At 45.6% G+C, this 12,792-nt stretch overlaps 1 protein-coding gene across 1 annotated transcript in view; it reads right to left on the minus strand.

The window, feature by feature from the left end:
- Positions 1-12,792, minus strand: part of LRP8 (LDL receptor related protein 8) — a 534,355-nt gene that overhangs the window by 28,210 nt on the left and 493,353 nt on the right. Inside the window, 3 exon segments of the mRNA XM_030207129.1 lie at positions 687-828; positions 6,778-6,917; positions 9,529-9,647. Of these exon segments, the coding sequence (XP_030062989.1) occupies positions 687-828; positions 6,778-6,917; positions 9,529-9,647 (401 nt within the window).

Here is a 12,792-nt window from a genome sequence, read left to right on the forward strand (position 1 = left end):
TGAGTCTGTACGTGCAGTACGTCAGACTCACAGAAATAGAAGCCTGCCCTTGTAGATCAGCAATGCGGCTGCGCCAGAGAAGAGGACTTTGGCTGGAAGGGGTTGGGGACCCCCGCTAGCAAAGATACCTGGCGGCGGCGGGTTGGCAGCGGGGGGGGGGGGGTCGAATGGGTTGGCGGCGGAGGGGCCAGGGCTAAATCTACAGGGGCCCATGTCCCCACGTAGCTACACCCCTGGTATGCCAATGCCAACTTACTCTAGTATTCTATAATGGAATCTTGGTGCCAAAATGCATTAAAGAATTGGAGCTAAGTGCATGGAACTGGGGTGCCAAGACTGAAGTGCCAATTCATAGAATTGCCCCCAATGATTTTCAACCAGCTGGAATCACTGAGTGAGGATGAAAACCATTGTGTTTACAGGAAGGACTACTTGCTTTATAAACAATACCCTTGATGCAGCCTGTTGGCGAAACATGTCGGGTTTTGTGTGACCACTGCAAGAGAATAAAGGTCCTTTTTACACAGAGCTCAGTTTGTTTTTATTCCTACTGCGCACTATTTGTTTCAATCATTGTGGGTATCCTGACAACCTGACTGGTTGGAGTGTCCTGAGGACTGGGTTAAGAACTCCCTGCAACAGACCAACGAGGATCATTTCATCTACTAGCCAGGAGACAGACTTGCCTTTTGGTTGCTTCAGCTCATGAAAGATCACAATGTCATGAGGGTTATTCAGGTTCTCAGCGAGCACAGAGATTTCTAGGCCACTGAGGCGGTTTGCACTAAAGATGGCTTCATTCTCTAGGTCAGTCCAGAACACCTTGTCCTGCAGAGAACAAGAGATACATGCATCACCGCATCTAAAATTCACAAAGATTGTGGATCATACTGACCAATTTTACCACTGATACGAAAAGAAAAGACGGTGTTAGCGGACAGATGGTTCGTATTAAATAGTACATCCTGACTAAACTGACTTCATAGGAGCAGCAAGTTCATACAAAATACACCCAGATGTGATCACATCTACCAATTTTTGAACATACAGTAGCTACAATTATTATGGGATTTCAGTTATAGCATTAGCCCGTCCCCATTTGAATGTCAGGGATGTCCATTTGAAAGAAAATTTCTGTTCTTGTTGTTTTAAAAATGAAACAAAAGAAAAATGAACATACCTTTAATTAAAAAACAAACAAACAAAAAACAACCCTAAGAAGGATTTCACCATCACAAATAACGCCCCCCCCCCCAATGTTTGGAGTCTTCATGGAGCAGAAGTGCCGGCACCAACATTAAAAACTGGTAAGAGTCTGGGGGAGGGACTGGATGCTCTGACCAGTGGTTTTTTTTTTTTTTTTTTTAATGTGTGTTGGCGGGAAACAGAACTATTTTGGTTTTGTTGTTTCTTTGTTTCCTTTTAAAAGTTTTGTTTCGAATAAATCGACTGAAAAACACATCTGTGTACAACTGCATTGAACTCCCTTCCACCTCTCAACATGAAAATGTCACCACCTCACTTGACTCCATTAATCATCAACATAATGTATTACTAGTCACTGGTGTTCAAAAAATAGTCCCCATATTTTATATTAAGAGGAAGAACTCCCTTTCACGCAAGCAATTAATTCTTCAAAGGACCCTGCGCTACAGGTGGTGGCCATTTTTGCTGCACGCCAGAGACCTTTTTACTGCAGCGGGTAAAAAGGCCAAAAAATAAACTGGCCTTGCGGTAAGTTCGCACTTGCAGTGCGGCCATTTCAAGGGCAGCACTTACCGCCACCCATTGAGCTGGTGGTAAGGGATCCCGCGCTAACCGGGCAGCGATTACAGCCGGGTAACCCACTGCAGATCTGGCTCGTGCTGGAACTACCGCTGGCACCCGTGTGAGGCCAGCGGTAGTTCCAGGTTGCTACTCGTCAACCCTTTAGTAAAAGGGTCCCTAAATGAGCTGGGTCCCAAGTCTCCAAACCCAGAGATCTAACCTTTGTGCCAGAAGTACGCAATTTCCAATCTTCCACTTTGTGGGTGCAATCTCCAAGAGCCCACACAGCTCCATAAGCACTTCCTTCACCTGGACCATCTCAACAAACACCCAACCCCAAATTCTAGCACTTTGGGATAAGCCCAAAGCACATGGACCAATGTCTGCAGCTTCTCCAGCACTCCTGAGACACCAAAAAGCCCATAAGCTGATTGGATAAACAGAGGAAGAAAGCCCACTTCAAATCCCACTGCTGCTCCTTGTGACCTTGGGCAAGTCGCTTAACCCTTCACTGCCTCAGCTTAGAATGTAATTCCTTCAGAGACAGAGAAATACCTACTGGAACTTGCCTTGAGCTATTGAGACATGTGTACGCTAGCTATCCAAAATGTAGCAACAATAGGGGAAGAGTTAAGTGGCATTTATACATGTAGAAAACTAGTTTACACATATAAATGGGCACACACGTGTAAGCAGCAATTTTAGAAAAAACACTGCATACATGTGTATATTCAAAGCAGATTTTAAAGTATGTTTACTTCCCATTTGTGATCATCTGTAGAAAAAGTGACTAAAGTCTCTAGAAACAAAAAATGAGGTTTGAATGAATTCTGGCCTCCCTCTTAGTCACCTCTCCCCTCTCCAGTCGGTTCAAAACTCTGCTGCCCGTCTCGTCTTCCGCCAGGGTTGCTTTACTCATACTACCCCTCGCCTCAGGTCGCTTCACTGGCTCCCTATCCATTTTCACATCCTGTTTAAACTTCTTCTACTAACCTATAAATCTATTCACTCTGCTGCTCCCCAGTATCTCTCCACACTCGTCCCTTCCCTACTCCCCTTCCCGTGCTCTCCTAAATCCTTCTTATCTGTTCCCTTCTCCACTACTGCCAGCTCCAGGCTTCGCTCCTTCTGTCTTGCTGCACCCTATGCCTGGAATAGACTTCCTGAGCCCCTACGTCTTACCTCATCCTTGACCATCTTTAAATCTAGTTTAAAAGCCCACCTCTTTGATATTGCTTTTGACTTGTAACCACTTGCCTCCACCTACCCTCCTCTCCTCTTTCCTCTACAAATTAATTGCTTTGCTTGCTTTATTTTTGTCTATTATATTGTAAGCTCTTTGAGCAGGGACTGTCTTTCTTCTATGTTTGTGCAGCGCACGCTTTGTAGCGCTATATGAATGCTAAATAGTAGTAGATCGTGAAAACCAAAAAAAGGCAAAGAATCTGCTTACAAAGCAGTGTAATAATATGAAAGCAGATAACCCAGAGGGTTTTGCTTTAATAAATTGTGTTTTTATATTTTATCTGCTTTCATATTATTACACTGAATTCTGTTAGCGAAAACAGAAAAAAGTTTAAAAAAAAGTAAAAACAAAGTTACAGAAGTTCAAATGCGTAACTTTTTCATACTGCTTATGGACCCATGACATGAAAAATCAGCTATTAATCAAAATTTTGGATCTGAGACTTTGATCACCTTTCCCTGGAGTCATATTTTACAAGGCGGACTTTGAGTCCATTTCAAAACAAATGCTGGCGTTTACACGTCCTCTGAATCCTGCGTAAAATGCCAGCTAACTTTGCATGTGGAGTGAGGAGGCAACTGTGTTCTCTCTGGCTTTAAAAACCATCTCAAAAAGCCACATTTTGAGACTTAAAACTCTGCCCCTTAATTGGTTCCTCTTGAGTTTAATTTTACAAAGTCAACACTTAACACGTGCAAGCTTCTCCGTGTACACATGTAATACTATACATGAAGGAAAATATACAAAGCAGATCGTTGATGGATAAAAATGATTTTAATAATAAATTAGAATATGCATACAATAGCTATTGTATGCATATTCTAATTTATTATTAAAATCATTTTTATCCATCAACGATCCGCTTTGTATATTTTCCATCTTGGAGCTTGCAGATCGTCTGCCCCTTTGTTTCCTTGGATACTATACATGAAGCCACTCTTTCGCACCTGTTTTTTTGTAAAATGGGTGTTCTGGCTATAAGAACCAGAAAATATACCTGTACAGTAAAATACCTGGGAAGTTTTGTATGGCCTGACTTAAGGCATCCCTTTTCTGACCTAGACATCCTTTACTAAATGAGGTTTCACTTCTGGCAGCAAAACGTGCTTGAGAAATAATCTTCTCAATTTCTCAGGGGCCTCTGGTGTATCCAGGGCCAGTGTTAGAGGGTGGCAAACAGGGCAATTGTCCAGAAGGTCCCCCAAACCTCCCTCAAGCTGATGAAAAAGTAGACACTAGACCATCTTCTTTAGGGGATCATCAGAATATCAAACGCTGCTAAATGAACCTTTATGAGGCAGCGAAGTGCAAATCGTCATAGATCCACATTTTTCTATAACCTCAATTTCAAATCAATAGCGTTTGAGTACTGCTTTTTTATGGATTTTTGTGATATAATTGTGGAATATGACATCATATATGTTTGCATTCCTTAACTGGCAGCAACTCAAGCTGATGAAGGCATAGGCTGAAGACCTACTTTGGGGCCCCGTCCCCAGTTTCTGCCCTGGGTCCCTGAATGTCTATAACCCCAGCCCTGGGTATATCCTTCAATAAGCACAATCCAAAAGGATCCACACTGAAGTGAGCTATTTGGGAGATTTCTGGGGGGGGGGGGGGGGGAAATTGGATCCAAACGACAGAAAGTTCACCAAATGTACTTAAACGAACCTGAAGGAACCTGAGGGAAAAGTCCACTGAACATTATTACATTTTTTTTTTTTGGGGGGGGGGGGGGGTTGCCGGACTCTTGAAGCCTGGATTGGCCTCTGTCGGAGACAGGATGCTGGGCTTGATGGACCCTTGGTCTTTTCCCAGTATGGCAGTGCTTATGTACTAAGTCTGCACACTCCCCGGGACAGTGGGCTACATATTCAATTAAAATTATAGGATAAAACAAAAAATCTAAGGTAAAGAAGTCTAATCATCAGATGGCACCATCTGTGATGAAGAAATCTGGTGGCTGTCACCCAAATCGTATCCTGATTGTCTGTGCTAAGATTGAGTAATAACAGTGTTCCACTTATCTATGAGTGTCCTGGTTGCAGACATCAGAAATCATTTTGCACTGGCTTCGATAAGAGCAGATATTTTGTTCTCACATCCTATTTGAATGGTACTGCTTTTACCTAGTTGGGTCACCTAGGTAACCAGTTAATTTGACTTCAGGTCGCACAATAATGCCTCTCTCTTCCTTCAATAGGCAAAATTGATAAAAATAATAGTTCTCGGAAAAGTGATGTATTCATTTCAAAATATTCCTATCACTGCTGACCATGTATTTCAGAGCCTGGTTTGTAAGAGCAGGTAAAAGGTGCCAGGGTACCGCTGATTGCATTACCATAAAAAGCAGGGAGCTTTGGATTTAGCTAATTTTAAAATGTATTATTGGTCTGCACAATTGACTCATGCAGTGTTCCGTTTTAATCAAATACCAGGAGATTGGGAGAGGAGTCTGGAAACAGCATTACAGAAAACTCTCAAAAGACTGAAATGTGAAATATAAGAATGGACAGGGCAGATCTGGACAAAGATTCAGAGCTCTTTGGGGGTGGGAATGTGCTCTAGCAATATAGACTCCCATATGGAATAATAAGCAGTTCTCCAAATTAACGACTGGAAGATGCCAGATACTGTAACTTCTACTCAATTATGTTATGCACATTGGGCCAGATTCTATATATGGTGCTTGAAAAATCCGCACGCAATAAATTTCCGCCTAAGCGTATTCTTTAAGCGATGTCTACATTTAGGTGCAATTTAAAGAATAAGCTTAGTTGATATCATAGCGCTTAAACAGGAAACAGGAAATGAGGACAGGACCAGAGGCAGAGCTGAGACAAACGGGAACGCAGTCTGAAGCGCCACTCGCCTTCACTGCAGATGCCGGACCCCGAGGTAAGAATTTTTAAATTACAGCCAGCACGCAGGAAGGCGAGGGGCTGCCAGAGGACAGGTCGTGCTTGCACTCAGAGGGGAGAGAGAGAGAGGGAGGCAAGGGGCCATGGAACTCGGAGGAGAGGGGGGGGGCGTCCTGTAACTCGAAGGGGAGGGGGGCCTCCTGCAACTCGAAGGGGAGGGGTCCTGTAACTCAGAGGGGAGGAGAGGGAGGGAGGTAGGGGGCATGGAACTCGGAGGAGAGGGGGGGCGTCCTGTAACTCAAAGGGGAGGGGGGAGGGGCATCCTGCAACTCGAAGGGGAGAGGGGCCTCCTGCAACTCGAAGGGGAGGGGGCCTGTGACTCGGAGGGGAGGAGAGGGAGGGAGGTAGGGGGGGCAGGGAACTCGGAGGAGAGGGGGGGTGTCCTGCAACTCAAAGGGGAGGAGGGAGGGGCATCCTGCAACTCAAAGGGGAGGGGGGCCTCCTGCAACTCGAAGGGGAGGGGGCCTGTAACTCAGAGGGGAGGAGAGGGAGGGAGGTAGGGGGGCGTCCTGCAACTCAAAGGGGAGGGGCATCCTGCAACTCGAAGGGGAGGGGGCCTGTAACTCGGAGGGGAGGAGAGGGAGGGAGGTAGGGGGGCATGGAACTCGGAGGGGAGGGGGCTAGAACTTGGAGGAGAGGGGGAGGAGGAGAGGGGGGCGATTCTCTACTCACCTCCGCTGGCTGGTGCTGGGTTCCCTTCCCTCTCACTGATCCGCCCTCTGACGTCATCGCCAGGGTGGACCAATGGGAAGTGTGTTACGAACCCAGGCATCCAGACGGAGGTGCAAATTATTATACAGGATACTTTTTTTTTTTTTTTTAAATATGCTTGCACCACATTACCTCAAACACTGCCAGCCCAACGGGGTGACTCAGATCATCCGCAGAAGATATGAGAATTTTCCTGTTGTTGCCATTGAAGTCGATGCTCGAGAGCCAGTGCAGCTTGGAGTCCACCCAATAGAGTCGCCGATTCAATATGTCTGCAAAAGAAATTCTATTAGTTCCTTAGCTCTTACTGAAATGATCCTGCACGATAGCGGTTTCCAATACTTATATCTAAAAGCAAATTTACTGTTCTCATAGAGTGTCAAATAGGACCTGTGTGTGCTACGTGTCATTTGCAAATGCAGTACTATGCCAGTATTACATTCCTGGAGGCCAAAGTGGCAACTGGTGCCATCAGCAGCATCACAGTGATCCAGTTTACATTAGCACATCAACTAAGTTCCCCGGGAACTCCGTTCACTGGGTAAATCTCTCTTATCTGCACCCTTCTCCTCCACCGCTAACTCCAGACTCCTTTCCTTTTATCTTGGTGCACCATATGCCTGGAATAGAATTCCTGAGCCGGTCCGTCAAGGTCCATCTCTGGCCGTCTTCAAATCTAAGCTAAAAGCCCACCTTTTTGATGCTGCTTTTAACCATTATTTCATCATCCTCACTTTAATATTCCCTTATGTCTTGTTTGTCCTGTTTGTCTGGCCTAATTAGATTGTAAGCTCTGTCGAGCAGGGACTGTCTCTTCATGTTCAAGTGTACAGCGCTGCGTACGTCTAGTAGGGCTATAGAAATGATAAGTAGTAATAGTAGTCTTTGGGATTCAGGAATCTTGCTACTCTTTGGGGTTCCGGAATCTTGCTACTCTTTGGGGTTCCGGAATCTTGCTACTCTTTGTCCTTATCCCTTATTTGACCTGTTTGTCTGTCCTAATTAGATTGTAAGCTCTGTCGAGCAGGGACTGTCTCTTCATGTTCAAGCGTACAGCGCTGCGTACGTATAGTAGGGCTTTAGAAATGATAAGTAGTAGTAGTACTCGTTGGGATTCCAGAATCTTGCTACTCTTTGGGATTCCGGAATCTTGCTACTCTTTGGGATTCCGGAATCTTGCTACTCTTTGTCCTTATCCCTTATTTGTCCTGTTTGTCTGTCCTAATTAGATTGTAAGCTCTGTCGAGCAGGGACTGTCTCTTCATGTTCAAGCGTACAGCGCTGCGTATGTCTAGTAGCGCTATAGAAATGATAAGTAGTAGTAACTAAGAACCGTCAGCATACGGAGGTAAAATGAGCTTCTCATAGTTAAAGCAAAGAGAGGGTTCTTTTGATGCAAACTACATTGAATAAATCATTTTAGCATTAAAGCCTCTGGAGATCATTTTAGAATATAAGTGCAGCCTCTGATAATACGTATTCTAGGTGAGGCATGAGGCCTCTGCTGAAGAATTCCATGGTTTTATTTTTGCAATATAAACGGGCAGTTCACACACAGCTGCTCAGGGATTGCAAATCTGTTTTTGTCAATTTGTCCAATGCTTACCAGATTCCACCCCCCCCCCCCCCCCCCCCCGATATTCAGCACTATTTAACCAGCCTGTGCCTGAAGTGGGAATCGAACTCAGTTCCTCAGGACCAAAGTCCACCACCCTAACTACTAGGCCACTCCTCCACTGTTGCTACTATTTGAGCTATTCCACTAGCAACATCCCATGTAGAAGTCGGCCCTTGCAGATCACCAATGTGGCCGCGCAGGCTTCTGCTTCTGTGAGTCTGACGTGCAGGACGTCAGACTCACAGAAACAGAAGCCTGCGCAGCCTTCTACATGGAATGTTGCTAGTGGAATAGCAACATTCCATGTAGAATCTCTAATAGCAGCAACATTCCATGTAGAATCTCCAATAGTAGCAACATTCCATGTAGAATCTCCAATAGTATCTATTTTATTTTTGTTACATTTGTACCCCGCGCTTTCCCACTCATGGCAGGCTCAATGCGGCTTACATGGGGTAATGGAGGGTTAAGTGACTTGCCCAGAGTCACAAGGAGCTGCCTGTGTGGGAATCGAACTGAGTTCCCCAGGACCAAAGTGCACCACCCTAACCACTAGGCCGCTCCTCCACTCAATTTTGTAGGTGAAAAAGGGGCAGAGTCGACATTTACGTGGTGAAATGCCAATATTCAGCATTTAACTGCCTAAGGGCCACTTTTACCAAGCTGAGGCAAAAGAGGGCCTGGTGCTGGCATCGGTCCGTGTTTTACACACACGCCGAGGCCCCTTTTTGCCATAGCTGGTAAAAGGGAAGTCTCGCTTTCCTACAGGAAATGGCTGGGCCATTTCAGGGGGGGGGGGGAGGGAGCCCTTACCGCTACTCACTGAGGCAGCGGTAAGGGCTTCCGCATTAACCCGGAGGTAACTGGGCAGCAAATGGCACTGCCCGATTACCGCCAGATACACTCCGGCGCTACAGTGTTGGAAATGACGGTGCACTAGGGGTGGGAAGTACCAACGGGCTTCTGCGGTATAGCGAGTGGTACGTCCGCGGTGGGCATACCGCCACTTAGTAAAAAGAGCTTTAAGTTAACTGGACAAATCAGACCAAATAAAACACAGATCTATCTATGTCCAGTTTCACTTTGATGGTTTAAGAGTGGAATATCACACTTAATGGGATAAAGGATAGCCGGCCGCAGAAACCTGGATATTCAGTGCTGGTGCCCGGGCATGGCCCAGCATAACAACGTTGGCCAAAAAAAATGCTGACCAATGCCAACTGAATGTTTATCCCAGAACGTTTAGCTTTAGTACTGTGCCTTACCCAGGGTGATTCCATTGGGCCATTCAATGTTCTCCGATACCAGCACCTGCCGATCTACACCATTCAGCCCCGATTTTTCAATTTTAGCTTGATCACCCCAATCCGACCAGAACAGGAAGCTAATAGAATGAAATAAAAAGTACCAAGGTTACCTCTGCATGAGATACATGCACATAACCCCCCCCCCCCCCCCCCCCCAAAACAAGCATCACCTCTGAGCTATTGATACACTCTCGCTTCACTTCAGTTTAACTGACAGATATGCAAACTCACAGCCCAACCTACTTACTGAAATGTAGGCTTACTGCTAAGCAGTGGCGTTCCTAGGGGGGCTGACACCCGGGGTGGATCGCCGATGCGCCCCCCCCCCCCGGCGAAAGAACCCCGATCCCCCGGCGAAAGAACTCCCCCCCCCCGGGTGCACGCCGCTAGGGGGGGGGGGGGGGTGCCACGCCACTGGGGGGGGGTGCTGCGCGCCTGTCGGCTCTTCGTTTTCATGCTCCCTCTGCCCCGGAACAGGAAGAGCCGACAGGCGCGCGGCACCCCCCCAGCAGCGTGCACCCGGGGCGGACCGCCCCCACCTTGGTACGCCACTGCTGCTAACGGTTTTCTTTATTAGCCTTGTAAATGTAAAGTGATTTATCAGGCAAAAGTTTACCCTTTGGTTTTTTTTTGAGCTAGAACAGCTATTTTTGTAATCTGCTCAGGTCTTAAATTCAGCGCTGTCTTTGGACAGTTAGGGGCCAATGTAGAAAGCTGTGGAAAGCCTAGCCATGGGGTTGTACACACGTGTTAATGGCTGAGTAACACACAGAGGGGTTGAGTGCGGATATTAAATCACATGGAAGATATGGCCTCAGATTATATTACAATGTAGGTAATGGGGCCAAAAAATATTCTGTGGCAGGCAGAGAAGGGAGCAGTGGCTTCTGTCACATGGAGAATGCAAGGAATCTTTTTTGCCAAGTCTGAGGCACTGTAGAAGAGTTAACGGAGAGGATTTAATGCCCCGTTTTAAGATTTAACTGGCAGTTTTGTCGTCTTCTGCAGCCAGAAGTTCCTGCACCCAGAAACGCCAAAAGATCATCCCGAACCTTCTTTAACCTCCACTTCCCCAATTGCAAGGGCTTGAAATACAAAGCGCTACATGCGTCAACCTTTTCTCACATGAGCACGCAGTATTGGAACACACTGCCGCGCAACTTAAGAACAATCAACGAGCAAGCTTCCTTCCGCAGATCACTGAAGACCCATCTTTTCGAAAAGATTTACAGAAAGAACCAAAACACAAAGTCCACACTTACTGTTCACTAATGCATCATACATTCACCTCTGAACTCTCATTCCCGTATTATCACATCATTCATACCTTTAATCACAGAAAGATATATACCATATGTCTTCATGCCTTTTTATCGCCCTCTAAGCTCCCATTGTTTCTTTCCAAAGTTTCAATGTTTGTGCTCCATTGTTACATTCCTTAATGACACCTCAATTGTTTCGCATAACTCTGCACAATGTAATCCATAACCAATCTGTAACAAATTGTATTTCCAACATTTAACTCATATTGTAAGCCACACTGAACCCGCAAAAAGGTGGGAAAATGTGGGATACAAATGCAATAAATAAGATTAAAAGTCTGACAGAAGGTGACAGAAGGTAACAGAGGTAACGGAGAACGTAGTGAAGGCGGTTAGCTTGGCAGACTTTAAAAAGGGGTTGGACGGTTTCCTAAAGGACAAGTCCATAAACCGCTACTAAATGGACTTGGGAAAATTCCATAATTCTAGGAATAACATGTATAGAATGTTTGTACGTTTGGGAAGCTTGCCAGGTGCCCTTGGCCTGGATTGGCCGCTGTCGTGGACAGGATGCTGGGCTTGATGGACCCTTGGTCTTTTCCCAGTGTGGCATTACTTATGTACTTAAGCTGGAACAAAAATAAAAGAATCAGCACACACCAGTGCCTAACCTTCTGCACACAAATATCAACCTTGCAAAATCTGTGTGTGCTAGAACTTTTTGCAAGGCTGATATTTATACATAGAAGAACAGGTGCCGATGTGTGCAGACACTTCCATTGTTGTTCCGACAACAATGGAAACCTTTATGAACATGCATCTAGCAGGCTCCTCCCATAACAATGGAAACCTTTATGAACATGCATCTAGCAGGCTCCTCCCATAACAATGGAAACCTTTATGAACATGCATCTAGCAGGCTCCTCCCATAACAATGGAAACCTTTATGAACATGCATCTAGCAGGCTCCTCCCATAACAATGGAAACCTTTATGAACATGCATCTAGCAGGCTCCTCCCATAACAATGGAAACCTTTATGAACATGCATCTAGCAGGCTCCTCCCATAACAATGGAAACCTTTATGAACATGCATCTAGCAGGCTCCTCCCATAACAATGGAAACCTTTATGAACATGCATCTAGCAGGCTCCTCCCATAACAATGGAAACCTTTATGAACATGCATCTAGCAGGCTCCTCCCATAACAATGGAAACCTTTATGAACATGCATCTAGCAGGCTCCTCCCATAACAATGGAAACCTTTATGAACATGCATCTAGCAGGCTCCTCCCATAACAATGGAAACCTTTATGCACATGCATCTAGCAGGCTCCTCCCATAACAATGGAAACCTTTATGCACATGCATCTAGCAGGCTCCTCCCATAACAATGGAAACCTTTATGCACATGCATCTAGCAGGCTCCTCCCATAACAATGGAAACCTTTATGCACATGCATCTAGCAGGCTCCTCCCATAACAATGGAAACCTTTATGCACATGCATCTAGCAGGCTCCTCCCATAACAATGGAAACCTTTATGAACATGCATCTAGCAGGCTCCTCCCATAACAATGGAAACCTTTATGAACATGCATCTAGCAGGCTCCTCCCATAACAATGGAAACCTTTATGAACATGCATCTAGCAGGCTCCTCCCATAACAATGGAAACCTTTATGAACATGCATCTAGCAGGCTCCTCCCATAACAATGGAAACCTTTATGAACATGCATCTAGCAGGCTCCTCCCATAACAATGGAAACCTTTATGCACATGCATCTAGCAGGCTCCTCCCATAACAATGGAAACCTTTATGCACATGCATCTAGCAGGCTCTTCCCATAACAATGGAAACCTTTATGCACATGCATCTAGCAGGCTCCTCCCATAACAATGGAAACCTTTATGAACATGCATCTAGCAGGCTCCTCCCATAACAATGGAAACCTTTAT

Source organism: Microcaecilia unicolor, chromosome 6 (genome assembly GCF_901765095.1).
Source record: "Microcaecilia unicolor chromosome 6, aMicUni1.1, whole genome shotgun sequence".
In the NCBI taxonomy this organism is placed as follows: Eukaryota; Metazoa; Chordata; class Amphibia; order Gymnophiona; family Siphonopidae; genus Microcaecilia; species Microcaecilia unicolor.